Source organism: Peromyscus leucopus, chromosome 6, assembly GCF_004664715.2.
Source record: "Peromyscus leucopus breed LL Stock chromosome 6, UCI_PerLeu_2.1, whole genome shotgun sequence".
In the NCBI taxonomy this organism is placed as follows: domain Eukaryota; kingdom Metazoa; phylum Chordata; class Mammalia; order Rodentia; family Cricetidae; genus Peromyscus; species Peromyscus leucopus.
In genome coordinates this window covers 72,208,094-72,222,153 of record NC_051068.1, presented here as the reverse complement: position 1 = coordinate 72,222,153, position 14,060 = coordinate 72,208,094, and the positions used below count along the sequence as shown (strand labels likewise).

General features: G+C 44.8%; 1 protein-coding gene across 1 annotated transcript in view; it reads left to right on the top strand.

Annotated features, from left to right (window-relative positions):
* The window catches only part of LOC114680909 (myomegalin-like), a 199,198-nt gene that overhangs the window by 46,742 nt on the left and 138,396 nt on the right, over positions 1–14,060 (top strand). Inside the window, 1 exon segment of the mRNA XM_028854083.2 lies at positions 777–928. Coding sequence (XP_028709916.1) covers positions 777–928 — 152 coding nt within the window.

Below are 14,060 nucleotides of genomic sequence, written 5' to 3'. Positions count from 1 at the left end.
CAACTGGCCGCGGGGGAGACAGAGAGAGGGAGGTAGAGAGGGGAAGACGAATAGCATAGGGTGACAGTTTGCCTCTTACCCCTTAAGACTCCTTAAGACTATCTCTGTGTCTAACTAACTTCTCAGTGAAGCCAGGGCTATCCAGGGCCATTTGCTTCTGCTTGCTCTCACACTGTCATTGGAATTCCGTGTGTTGATATGGTTCTTCTTCTTAATGCAGAGAGAGTAGTGTGGAAATAAAGGCTCTCTTTCCTTCTGTCAGCCAAGAAAAGATGGGTTCCCTACATTTTTTTAACCTCAGATCATAATCCATGCTGTCCCCCGATCCCTGGTCCTCATGTGTCATGTTTGATTGGGGCACCCATTCCTTATCCGTTCACATGTCACTGCTCTGGAGGCCCAACTTTGTGACAAGATGAATGGCGAGCTGCTAAGAGGCTGAGAGTAGAAAAGCGGAGTTGGAGGCCTCATCGCCTGACACACACAGGGTCACCTTTATGTGTTTTGTTGGCCAGCACAAGTCACTTGGCCAACTTGGATGGAGGAGGATGGCCCTCATGTCATAAAGAGGCATGGGCACAAGCTATGTCTCAGTGTTCACCAGAGACCATAAGTAATAAACTCCACAAAGATTATTGTGTGTGAATCCTTTCTATGTGACCTACAACTGGTTCATATTTCACAGAAACGAAGTTCTGCTGGAATGTGCCAGTTAGAGCAGCCATGCTGCCTTTATTATATACACTCGTTTTCTTACTGTTCTGTTTCATTGGCAGCTTTTCTCAGTGACACTAAAGATCGGGGCCCTCCGGTTCACTCACAGGCCTGGAGAAGTGGTGAGAAGATCCCCTTTGGGCAGACACACTCACTGAGAACATTTGAGAAGCCCCCTCTGGTGCAGACCCAGGCTCTTCGAGACTTTGAGAAGGTGAGATACATGTGTGGATAACTATATCCCAATTCGAAACACAAATATGGAATCGGGATTTTATAAAAATATGACCTGCAGACCGGATTATGGGTTTGGTTATCATGATGATGACCATTTCAAGACTGCATGTGCCCTAAGCATATGCTGTTAGCTATTTGTTAGAGCCCTGTGGTTGGTGGGAGATCAATTGCTTGTACTGATGTATTCTGTTTTAGTGGTCATCTTCCTCCTTCATTTCTCAGATAAACTCAGGAAGGTAAAATGACACACAGAGAAGCTGGATTTGCAACACAGTGAGCCCAGGGCTCCCAGTTGACATTATTTTCTCTGTTACCAGCTTGGACAATGCCAAAAAGCTAGATACTGTCTGTTCTATGAGGAAGCACAACCAAAGCCATTTGCTTTTCAACAAGAATCAGGCAAAGTTGCTTCAGACACCCAGCATAGTCTTAGATTTGGCCAAGTGTGACCTGATGCCACAGTGCAGATTCCCAACTCCCTGTAAGCCAGCTTGATCCTAGGACGCCTGTACAAAAGAACCTGCATTTAAACCATCCAAGAGGAGGCACTCAGAATATTTTACACCCATGTTCTAAAAAAAGAAACAGGTCTTTGGTGCCCCCTGGGGGATACCCAAGGAGCAGGCCTCACTTGAGTACTTGGACATCAGTCTTCAAATGAATGGGTTTTCCTTTTACTCTGCAAGGAATAGCTTTGGATACAACACAGTAAAATTACATTTCCAAAAGCAGTTGTATTACCATGGGTTTACTCTGTCCTTCCTCAACTCGTAATTACAGATGTTCCCTAGGACTGCATTGGCATCCTTCAAGATACATCTGTAGGCAATGATGGTGATAGGAGCAGGGTGGGTGACACCTCACACCCTCCTTTCAGGGAGGCAACACCTCCCAACCTTTCAGATCATCAGCTGCTCAAAGGGCGAGCGCTTCTACAGAGCATCTCGGAGGTCTGTGGGTGCCTTGGAAAGGCAGAGTGTGTTAGGTACACTCCTTTTGTTGGGAGGTAATGGGGAGCCCAGAAATGACGGATGTCAGACCCACTGATAGGATGAATGGCTGGATGTGGTGGGGCTGAGCTGGGGGACTAGTGGGGTCAGTTGCATTCCAAATATAACTCCCAAGTCCTTTGCTTTTATAGTTCAGGTCTTACATGGCGGAGTAGTTCTTACTTCTCAATGCTGAGAATCACTGTCAGATATGAGGCCAACCAGAGGCATTTTAAACCCTCATCCTCTGCTGTGTTAAGAGAGAAACAGAAAACTAAATTGCTGGTTCACCAAGTGCTCATATGTGTGTTTGTCCTTAAACACTCATATCCGTTTTGGACATCCGAGGCACCTCCATGAGAGGACTGGAAAACATGGAGGAGTTGTTGGCTAGGAAAACATTGCTGAGGGGTAAGGACACATCCTAGTACCTTACCTTAAAAAATGGAAGAAATTATCAGAACATGTTCTGTAAGGTTTTTTGTTTTGTTTTGTTTTGTTCTGCTTTTCAAGACACGGTTTCTCTGTGTAGTTTTGGTGCCTATCCTGGATCTCACTCTGTAGACTGTAGATGTAACCATCTTATTAAATAAGAAACACAGAGCCAATGCAAAGATGAAAGCCCAAGAGGTCAAGAGCAATAGCTAAGAGCTAAAAACCTTACCCTTCACTGCCGCTGCTGTCTTCCTCAGCAAGAGACCTACATCCTGTCTGTTTGTCTTTTTTATAGACTTTCTATTCTGCCTTCTCATTGGTTGTAAACCCAACCACATGACCTCCTCATCACTGCCTGTCTGTACAGACCTCCAGGTCTTCTATGGTTGGTATTGAGATTAAAGGCATGTGTCTCCATGCTGGCTGTGTCCTTGAACACACAGAGATCTGCCTAGCTCTGTCTCCCAAGAGCTGGGATTAAAGGCGTGCACCACCAACGCCCAGTTTCTGCTATGGCTTGCTATTAGCTCTGACCCCCAGGCAACTTTATTTATTAACATACAAATAAAATCACATTCCAGTACAATTAAAATATCACCATAGTAGACCAGGCTGGCCTTGAACTCACAGAGATCTGCCAGGCTGTGCCTCCCAAGGGCTAGGATTAAACACATGTGCCGCTGCTGCCACCACCCGGCTCTGTTAGTTTTAAAACATGTGTTCCATAGCCTTGGGATAAGGGATGGGTAGGTGCCAACTAGAAGAGCAGACAGGGCTTCATGCCTCTTGGCCTTGACAAGAATGTCAAAGGAAACAGGCTTGGGCTGAGCAGCCAGGATCCATCCCCATTTGAACAAAAAGACTTTGATACCACCCCTGGCCTTCATTTCAGTGTTAGAAAGTCTAGACATTGAATCACTAACAACATAACTACTAACTAACAATATCTTCTCTGGTGATAAGGCCGCATACTTTGAGATCCAGAGCTCCTGCATCTAATCTTATTAAAGGACTGAGGAAGGACCTTCTCTTAGACAGCACCTGTTACAGGTAGTGTACACTGGCTGAGGCGCCCAAAGCTGAGCTCACCCGCGTTAATCTCTAATTAAGAAAATGCCCTACAGGCTTGCCTACAGTCCCACATTCTGGACTCATTTTCTCAAATGAGGTTCCCTCCTCTCACATAACTATAGATTGTGTCAAGTTGACATAAAACTAGCCAGCACAATCTATGACAGCCAGGTTTTTTTTGAATGAGTGAATTTATTATGTATATAGCAAGCCAAAGTAAGAGAAAAACAGCAAGTGAGATAGATAGATAGATAGATAGATAGATAGATAGATAGATATAGATAGACAGACAGACAGACAGATAGATAGATGATAGATGAATAGATAGATGATAGATGGATAGATAGATAGATAGATAGATAGATAGATAGATAGATAGATAGATGATAGAAGGATGGATGGATAGATAGATGGAAGATAGACAGACAGATAGCAAAACATGATCAAATTGGGTATTCAAAGTATCCAGCAGAAGTCCACTGGGGAAGCCCCTCTAAGGTGGTCCTAGAGTCCCAATACTGATCCCTGGCAGAGCACAGTGGAGAAGCCTTTCTAGTAAAAGAACAATTAGCAACAGATAGAGATACCATCACCAACGTGGGTACTCAAACATTCAGCAGAAACTGACTGGGGAGACTGAGGCAATCAGCTGGGGTTTCTGATTGAACTTTCTCTCTACAGATGGGCTTCCCACATATGAATTCCCCATGGATACATTTTTAGCTTCCATTTCCTACTGTAAGGAGTTTTATAACACAGGATAGACACTGTAACCTCTGTTGGAGATGGTTTGCCTTCTAGCTCCTCTCAAGGGCATAGTGTTTTCACTCTTGGTCTGTTTCGCTGTTCTCTTCCCTCCCCGTCACAGAGTTAGGGTGGCCCAGCTAATCCTAGGCAAGGCCTTTAGAAGATACTTGGCATGAATGTGCTTGAGTCTGAAGTGGGCAGAGGGAGCAACCTCATCTCCAGAGCCAGCTTCTCAGTGAGCTCAAACTGCACATGACAATGCACCCATATAATTGTGCCTGACACAAAGTGAGATCCAGCAGACCCAAAATGTAAACACTGGTGTGTTGTGGAGCCAGAATGGAACTGGTCGGGGAAAATGACAATCGATGTTAATGTAGAAAACTGTGACAAAGGGAGTGAAATGGACCAGCCGGTGGCTTCCTCTTCTGCTTGTCCACTCTCTGCGCTCAGTCCACAGCAGTGAGTGGGTTAGATTGGGGAGCAGAATGGCTGTCTGGAGGGCTCAGAAAGGAACTGCTCAGCCTCCCCTTCTGTGTGTAAGTTCAGTCTCTACTACGTGTGTTTGTCAGGCTGGCCCCCTCCGATGAGAAAGGAGAGCACTGCCTAGCAGCTGGGCTTCCTTTGTGGTTTTTGAATGAGTGGCTTCATCATTAAACCTTGTTATCTTTTGGCTCTGTAATAAATGGGGTTCCCCAACCCTGAGGCCTCCATAATGTCCTTTGCAGATGTGTACACTTGAGCAGTGAATTAAGCTTTTCTTCTAAATTATCTGATTATGCCCTTATAAGACATTTAAACAAGTATCGTTCTCTCCATTTTTCAAGTTAGAGAGGCAGGGATCACAGCTTATGTGCCATGATAGTCAATTGGATACATTAGGTCAGAAATAATTTTTACATGCAAATGACCATAGTTGTAAATTGAGAGAGAATTCTTTCCTGTTGAGAAATCCTTTCTTGGTGCTCATGGCTCCCATCCTAGCCCTGTGTCTCTGGGGTGCAGAGGCTCAAGAAGAACAGAGGAAAACTAGCTAGTGTTTATGAATCACTTCCCTGTAGATGTAATTCTAAACAGTCTTATTAAATAAGAAACACAGAGCCAAATAAAGAGATAAAAGCCCAAGAGGTCAGAGCACTAGCGAATGGCCTTTAGCTTACCAGCCACTGCCATCCTTCCCCTGAGAAAAGAGACCTACTTCCTGTGTGTCTGTATTTTTTATTGACTTTCTGTTCTGCCTTCCCATTGGTTCTAAACCCAACCACATGACCTCCTTGTCACTGCCTGTCTATACAGACCTCCAGTCTCTATGGTTGGTACTTGGATTAAAGGCATGTGTCACCAAGCTGGCTATGTCCTTAAACACACAGAGATTCTGCCTGCCATGAGATCGGATTAAGGGCGTGTGCTACCACTGCCAGACTTCTGCTATGGCTTGCTATTAGCTCTGACACCGAGGCAACTTTATTTTTTAACATACAAATAAAATCACATTTCAGCACAAATAAAATGTCACCATACTTCCCATGTGTCTGTACTGAGATAATGCTTCATCATCTCATTTAATGCTCCCGACAACCCCGTGAAAGGAGTGCTACCCCGCTTTACAAATGAGGACCTAAGCTGGGGCAGTGGTGGCATATGCCATTAACCCCAGCACTTGGGAGGCAGAGGCAGGCAGATCTCTGTGAGTTCAAGGCCAACGTGCTCTACAGAGTGAGTTCCAGGATAGCAAAGGCTACACAGAGAAACCCTCTCTCTCAAAAAAATAAAATTAAAAAAAAAATCGAAAATAAATAAATAAATAAAAGAACAAATGGGGAACTAAATAACAGGGTAGAGGCGAGCCTAATGTCTTATAATAGGAGCCTGAAAACATTTGTTCTTTTTAAAACAATGTTTTTAATTTAATGTGTTTGGGTATTTTGTCTGTATGTTTGTCTTTGTACCACGTGTGTGTCTGTTGCCTGCAGAGGCTAGAAGTTGTCAGAACTCTTGGAACTGGCGCTACAGATAGTTTTGAGCTGCCATGTGGATGCTGAGAATTGAACCCGGGTCCTCAGGAAGAGCAACAAGTGCTCTTTACCTCTGAGCCATCTCTTCAGCCCCCACTTTTTTATGATTTATTTTTAATTATGTGTGTGTGTGCATGAGTGCGTATATGCATGTGTGTGTGTGTGCGCGTGCGTGCGTGCCCAAAGAGCCAAAGGCTTTAAATCTCCCTGGAGCTGGAGTTACAGGTGGTTATGAGCCATGAAGTGTGGGTGCTGGGAATGAAACTCCAAGCCTCTGGAAAAGCAGTATGCGCTCAACTACTGAGCCATCTTTCCAGGCTCTCACTAATCCTTTTTATGTGACCTAATACGGGAAGTATTTTCTAGGTTGGGGAGCTCAGTTAGTAAAAGTTGGGTGCTAATGAAGGGTCCCACTCGGGAATGAAATCACAAGTTCCTCTATTAAAGCTGACACAGATTAGAAACCTATCAGACTTTTCCAGCAATGTGGGAAATTCCTTTGATATCGTAACATCATCTCTTGCATTCATTGAGTTCATTCCGAACCATTCGAGATGCACAGCTGTCTCATTTGCCCGTGACTTTGTTTCTGTTGGTCTGTCTGCCTGGAAGACCTTCTCTCCTCCTCCACCTGGTAAAGCCCATTTAGCCTTCAAGTTTGGGCTAAGGCTTGATTGTTTTCCTTTTTGTTTGTTAGGATACTTTCTCTAACCCTAAAGCATATTCCGCTTCTGTTTGCGCTCTGGCAGTCTACAGAATCTGGCATAATGTAGTATGCAACAAGTGCTCAATAAATGCTCAGCAACAAATTTGTTGAACGCTGTTGCAGGTCAACTGTCTCATTAGATCTGTGGCTCTTCTGCCACGGCTTGGTGTCCATCATGAGGGGCTGACTTTGAAGGCGGGAATGGGTGCATTAACTGAGGGAGCGTGGTGGAAAATTGTAATCAGGAGATAGTGAAATCAGAGAGACGGAAGAAGGGAAAGAAATGGACACTTTTAAAAATACTTTGTGATGGGACTAATTAAGAGAATTGTGTCCTGTAATGTGTTGTTTCAACTAGATTCCGCTCATTTTTCGAGCTTAGGGGGTAGACATTACACTCTTTATACTAGTGAGGAGACCAAAGTTGAAATAACTTGCCCCAAATTGTACAGTTCTCAAGTGACGGCACCGCCATGAGGCCACTGACTCCTAAACTTCTTGGGAAATGAGAGGACCATTCAGAGAGGTCCGTTGGCGAGTGTGTACAGTGTGGCTTTATACAGACTCAGGATGGCCCAAACTGTAAATAAGAGAGCTGACGAAGGGTAGTGTCTTTGGCTATAACATCAAGAGGAGGCCTCCGCTGCCTTCCCCTGGTTAGCATTGCCAACAATGCTGTCTTTAACATGAACATGCCGCAAAACCAGCAGCGGCATTCTCCAGCTCTAGACTGAAGCCAGCTTTCCCTGGCAGGCTGTGGCTCAAACCACAATGACTCAGTCTCTGGAGGCCCCACCCATCCTGGCAAACCTTTCCACTTGGGTCACAAAGTCTATAGGGGGGGGGAAAGAAAAAGAAAAACTAAGTTAAAGTGGGGAATGGGGAAGGTTTTTACCTTTTCTACCTTTAAGGAACTGAGTTATTACAGTTGGGTATCCTTTGCTAATTTAGGTGAATCTGGGCCTATTTCTGTACATCTTGTTTTCCTATAATCACAGCCTTGGAAAATTAATGCTACTAGCAAACTGCATTTTTTTTTTTTTTAAGGACTTTCCACTTTCGTTACCATAGCATCCCAAGTATACTGGTTTTGTTTTCATGGATGTCTTCAGACATTCAGAACATGATTAGATGGAAAGGGGAAAATCTAAACTTTCAATACTCATAAATGTTATTTTTTCTTTTAAAATGTGATGCAATCATTCCACAGCCCTTTAGCAAAATTTCACTCCTAATCTAGGTATAAAATTACTCATTTTTTTTCTTAAGAACTACAAAGTAAACACAATGATCTTGAGCGCAGATTAAAACACACTGTAATCATTGCTATAATGAAAGTCAAGAGTCTTAACAAAATACATAGCTCGGGCTTCTAAATGCAGAGGGGCATGATGTAGGGAAGATTCCTAGAGAAAATTACACTTTTAGGGGTCTGAAAGAGTGTCTAAAAAGTGAACAAAATAAAAATTTGGCTTTCTCTTGGAGGAAGAAGCAATTCACAAATGTAGACTATCCCAGTGTAAGAGGTTTCCTATTCCAATGGCAAAATGTCAAAGAAATTATTTATTTATTTTTGGTTTGTTTGAGACAGGATTTCTCTGTGTAGCCTCAGCTTTCCTAGAACTAGCCCTATAAACCAGGCTGGCCTCAAACTCACAGAGATCCACCTGCCTCTGCCTCCCAAGGTCTAGGATTAAAGGCGTGTGCCACCACTGCCCAGCTATGACACTACCACCCGGCATCAAAGAAATACTTATAAGGAGAATACTGAAACAAAATAAGTGATTTGAACCAAAATAAAGTATTTTGATTAGTTGCAGTTACAAAATTTCCTCATTTGATCTGTCCTATTAGAAAGTTGTAGCTAGAGTTTTCCTGCCTTGCCCACAGTCAGGACAAATCTTTGTCACCCGCCAGTCCCATAGCCACTCAGACCCAACCAAGTAAACACAGAGACTTATATTGCTTACAAACTGTATGGCCGTGGCAGGCTTCTTGCTAACTGTTCTTATATCTTAAATTAATCCATTTCTATAAATCTATACCTTGCCACGTGACTGGTGGCTTACTGACCTCTTTACATGTTGCTGGGCATGGCAGCAGCTGGCAGTGTCTCTCTGCCTCAGCCTTCTGCTTCCCAGAATTCTTCTCTCTCCTTGTCCCACCTACTTCCTGCCTGGCCACTGGCCAATCAGTGTTTTATTTATTGACCAATCAGAGCAATTTGACATAGAGACCATCCCACAGCAGAAAGTGTCTATTTATACGGTTTCCTAGATTTATTTAGGTTTAGTGACACTTTTGATTGGTTGATTGATTGTTCTGACCTTAATAATGGCCTTTAGAAGGCTGCTCAAGTTCCTGCCACATTTGAAAATCAGGTGACATTTGCCTAGGAAACCTAACTGGCCTTGTGCCTGAATTCTTTGGGGCTGCTCTCTGGGAAGGCAGATTAGGGACTGATATGGAATGTGAGCAGACCAGTGAGGAATTTTCCATGCAGAAGAGAAAGCAGGAGTGAGGCTGCAGATGAGGGGGAGAACTCCAGTTAGTCAACACCCTTGGAGCACGAAGACAAGGAATGTGGAGAAGAGTTGAGACTGAAGAAGAGAACAGGAATTTTGATGTGGCCTCCAAGTTATCCAAAGGCTTTAGATTTTACCCAGTCTCAACCGGGAAGTGCTAGAAATGGTTTACCAGGGAGTCGTTGGATTCAGGTTCACCTTTTAGAAGGTTCTTTGGCTTCTGCATGGAGTCTGAGTGGGAGGCTTGCAATCTAGAGGCAGAGGGACATGGAAGAGACTCAGTGACCCAGACAAAGTCGGGGTGATACCAGCAGAGGGACGAGAAAAACAATGAGAGAGTGGGATTTCAGAGACAGAATTGACAAGATTCATAATGAAACCTAACACTTTGTGTGCTAAATTTTAAAAAGTACTGAAATTGAAAGTTATTAATTGACTGTAGAACAAGTGAAGGGTAAGAAGACTTTTCATGGTTTTCTCCTAACTATGACGAATACCTGACATAAGGAAGGCAGAGATAGTTCTGGTTCACGGTTCAGAGGATTTGGTCCATCATGTTGGAAAGGTAAGGTGTGGAAGGCTCTCCCATCCATGGCAGGTGGAGCATGTGGCTGGCTGCTTGCTCACTTCTCAGTGGATTGGAAAGTAGAGTGCTCAGGCCAGAAGTAGAACCTGCCTGTAGTTCTCAGGCTCCTCCCTTCTTGTCCTACATCTTCATCCTCCTGTTGGTTCCAAAGTCCGAAAGTTTCCACAACCTCCCAAGACAACGCCACCCAGCTGGAGACCAGGTGTTCGAGCACAGGAGCCACCTGTGGGGGACGTTTCTCACTCAAACCTTAGCAGTGACCCATCACCAGCTCATCCCCGTTCTCATCCCAGACTATATTGTCTTGCGACCACACACTCGCAAAGTATTTTGAATTTTCTCTCTAATGTATGAGTGAGTCACTTGTTCCAAATCCATCTTTTTCTGTTAGAAGCTGAGCTACGTAATAGCACAAAATACGTTGTCTTTTCATTACTAGATAGGGGGATTAGCAGAGTGCCTGGTACACAGTAGGCATGCCCTGCTAGGTTATGCCAGCTGCTGAGAAGAGAGCAACTGGAAATCTTGATGTGGGGTGGGGTGTGTATGTGAGTCTGTGTGTGTGTGTGTGTGTGTGTGTGTGTGTGTGTGTGTGTGCAGGGACACATGCACATCATACAGAAGGCAGAGGAAGATATTGGGTACCTATTTCTGCCTTACTTTTGAGACAGGGTCTCTTACTGAACCTGAAGCTTGCTAGCTTAGCTAGGCTGGCTGACCAATGACACCTCCCCCATTGGGGTTAACACACATGTGCAGCCATTTGCCTGGTCTTTATGTGCATCCTGTGAATTTGAACTCAGGTCCTCTTGCTTTCAGAGCAAGTGCTCTTACCCGCTGAGGCACCTTCCCAGCCCCAAGGTTACTAACCATCTTGAGGCTTAAGCAAGACCGCTGCTTGGTAGCTTCCCTCGGATGGCAGAAGCTCAGCAAACGATCCTTCCGAGTGGAGCCCACTGTGGACACTGCTCAAGTCCTGGTGGTACTGATTGGGTTCAACTGGTAGAGGATCTAGTGTGGAGCCAAAGAGTCCTTGGGTCCTGGCCGATCACTGCAGCCCACCTGTCACTTCGGCCGTGTGGCTCACTTAACTGTCTCTGGCAGCGTTATTTCTGGATAGACCATCTATTTCTGGTGGTCAGGGAAGTTGTTGGCTTTGTTTTTGTTTTTATTATAGTCCCCAGTGCTCTAGTGTGAGGGGAATGATGACACCTTGTTATTCCAGGACTGTGAGTGGCATGGGTGTGTGACGATGGTGGGGGATGGCGTAAGGGACATTGTCTGAATCCTCAGCCTCTATGCAAGTGAGGGTGCTGTCCAAGACGGGTTATCCATCCGCACTCCTGTCATCAGGCTGGCTATTTCCAGAAAAGGCTGCCCAGTGTGAGCATCAGTGTGTTTCTGAGTTGTAGGGCAGACAATGGAATGATTTTAATAGTTTAGTATTTAAAGGATTCTGGAGCGTCAGGAATGATATGGAGGTTTCAATCTCTTATCTGTTTTCTTTCTTTCTTTTTCATTAATTTTTTTCATTTCTTTTACATACCAACCACAGTTTCCCCTCCCTCCTCTCCTCTCATTCCCTCCCCCTAACTCCCTTCCATCCCCACCCCCCAACCACTCCTCCTCCATCTCATTCAGAGAGGGGCAGGCCTCCCCAGGGAGGCGACAAAGCAGAACACACCCAGTTGAGGCAGGACCAAGGTCCTCTCCCTGCATCAGGGTTGGGTGAGGCAACCCAGCAGGGGATAGGGTTCCCAAAAGCCAGCTCAAGTGTCAGGGACAGTTCCTGATCCCACTCCCAGGAGCCACACACACAGACCAAGCTACACAACTGTCACACACATGCAGAGGGCCTCGGTCGGTCCCATGCAGGCCCCCATCTGTCAGTCCAGAGTCAGTGAGCTCCCGTGAGCTCAGGTCAGCTGTCTCTGTGGGTTCCCTTGTCATGACCTTGACCCCACTGGCTCGTACAATCCTTCCTCACTCTCTTCTTGACTCCCTGAGCTCAGTCCAGTGTTTGGCTGTGGGTCTCTGCATCTGCTTCCATCAGTTACTGGATGAATACTCTCTGATGACAATTAGGATAGTCACCAATCTGATTATAGAAGATGGCCAGTTCAGGCACCCTCTCCATTATTGCTAGGAGTCTTAGCTAGGGTCATCCTTGTGGGTTCCTGGGAGTTTCCCCAGCACCAGGTTTCTCCCTACCCCAAAATGCTCCCCCATCAAGATATCTCTTTATTCTCCCTGTTCCTCCTGCCCCCGACCCACCCAACCCAATCCCTCATGTTTCCATATTTCCATCCCCCAGTTTACCCAGGAGATCTCTTCTATTTCCCCTTCCCAGGGAAATCCATACATCTCTCTTTGGGCCCTCCTTGTTACCTAGCTTTTCTAGGACTGTGGATTTTAGCCTGGTTATCCTTTACTTTATAGCTAATATCCACTTATGAGTGAGTACATACCATGTTTGTTTTTCTGGGTCTGGGTTACCTCATTCAGGATGATTTTTTTCCTAGTTCCATCCATTTGCCTGCAAATTTCATGATGTCATTTTTTTTTTTTTTTAACCGCTGAGTAATACTCCATTGTGTAAATGTACCACATTTTCTTTATCCATTCTTTGGTTGAGGGGCATCTAAGTTGTTTCCAGGTTCTGGCTATTATGAATAACACTGCTATGAACACAGCTGAGCACGTGTCCAGCCCAAAGGAAAAAAGCCAGGTCCTTGTAGCATTTGTAGCTGGCATCTGGAATGGCAAACAGAGACTCCATGTTGCAGTAAAAGGGTTTGAGGAATCCAGGAGCAAGTTGCAGGATTGTGATTGACATTTTCCTTCTTGGACTGTCTGTCAGTCCTGTGCAGGCGGCATACGTGTTCATGGGGATGGCCCCGTGGGTATGTTTTCACTGACTCCAAATGTTGAGTGGATTGTCTTTTGGGTTGTTTTATCTGAGGATTATGGTAAAAACTTTATGATAAAATTTAATAATCATGACTAAAGGGTATTGAAGGCCACTTAGGATACTTAGGTAGACTTTCTGTTAGGGCCTGTGGTCTAGCTGGTATTAACTAACCATTTAATATTCACTCATTTTGATTTTATGTATGGGTACCACGTGCATGCTGTGCCCTCACATGTCAGAATGGGGTGCTGGGTTCCCTGAAGATGGAGTCACAAATGGCTGTGAGCCACCATGTGGTGCTGGGAACCAAACCCCAGGTCCTATTCAAGCGCAGCCCGTGCTCTTAACCACCGAGCCACCTCTCTAGCCCTGGTACACTTAACATTTAGACACTGTCTGTTTGCTGTAAGTCACGTGCCTTAGTAAGTTGAGTTGAGCTATCACCAGCAAATGAATTTTTGTGATAAAATAAAAAATCATTTCTGAAACACAAAGAATTAGGCAAGTTTCCCTCCCTGCTCTGCTTTCTTTCTTCTCTTTGGCAAGGCAGCTTTATTAAAACACAATTTAAGTACCACACAAAATTTACCCTTGAACGGTGTACAAGTCCGATTGTGCAGTTGTCATGGTTACCGAATTCCAGAAAGAAGCCTCATGCTCCTCACAGCCTCTCTGTTTCCCTTGTCCTTGTCCCATGCAAACCACTGGTCTCATTTCCCCATACACTTATCCTTTCTGGGCATTTCCTACAGGGAAGTCTCACAGCATCCTGCCTCCTGAGCCCGCCTTTCCCATCAGTTCAGTGCTTGCAGGACTCACCCATGTCGCTGAATAGTGTTCTGTTATACAGACATCCTAAGTGTCGTATGCATTGGTCAGTTCAAGGACATTATGAGCCTTCTCGAATTCAAGGTGCTGTGGTAGGCCTTTTGTTCTTGCTTCTCTGAGGCTGTTTGTCTTTAGTTCTTTGGATATGTAACAAAGAAAGGATTTCTGGGTCATGTGGTAACTCTGTACAATCTTCTGAGAGCTGACTTTGGTGTACTCATCTTGCAAATAGAGAAAGGGATTTTCATTCTGCTTTGTTGTTTTATTCACAGTTCCAGTCAGGTCCCCCCCCCCCA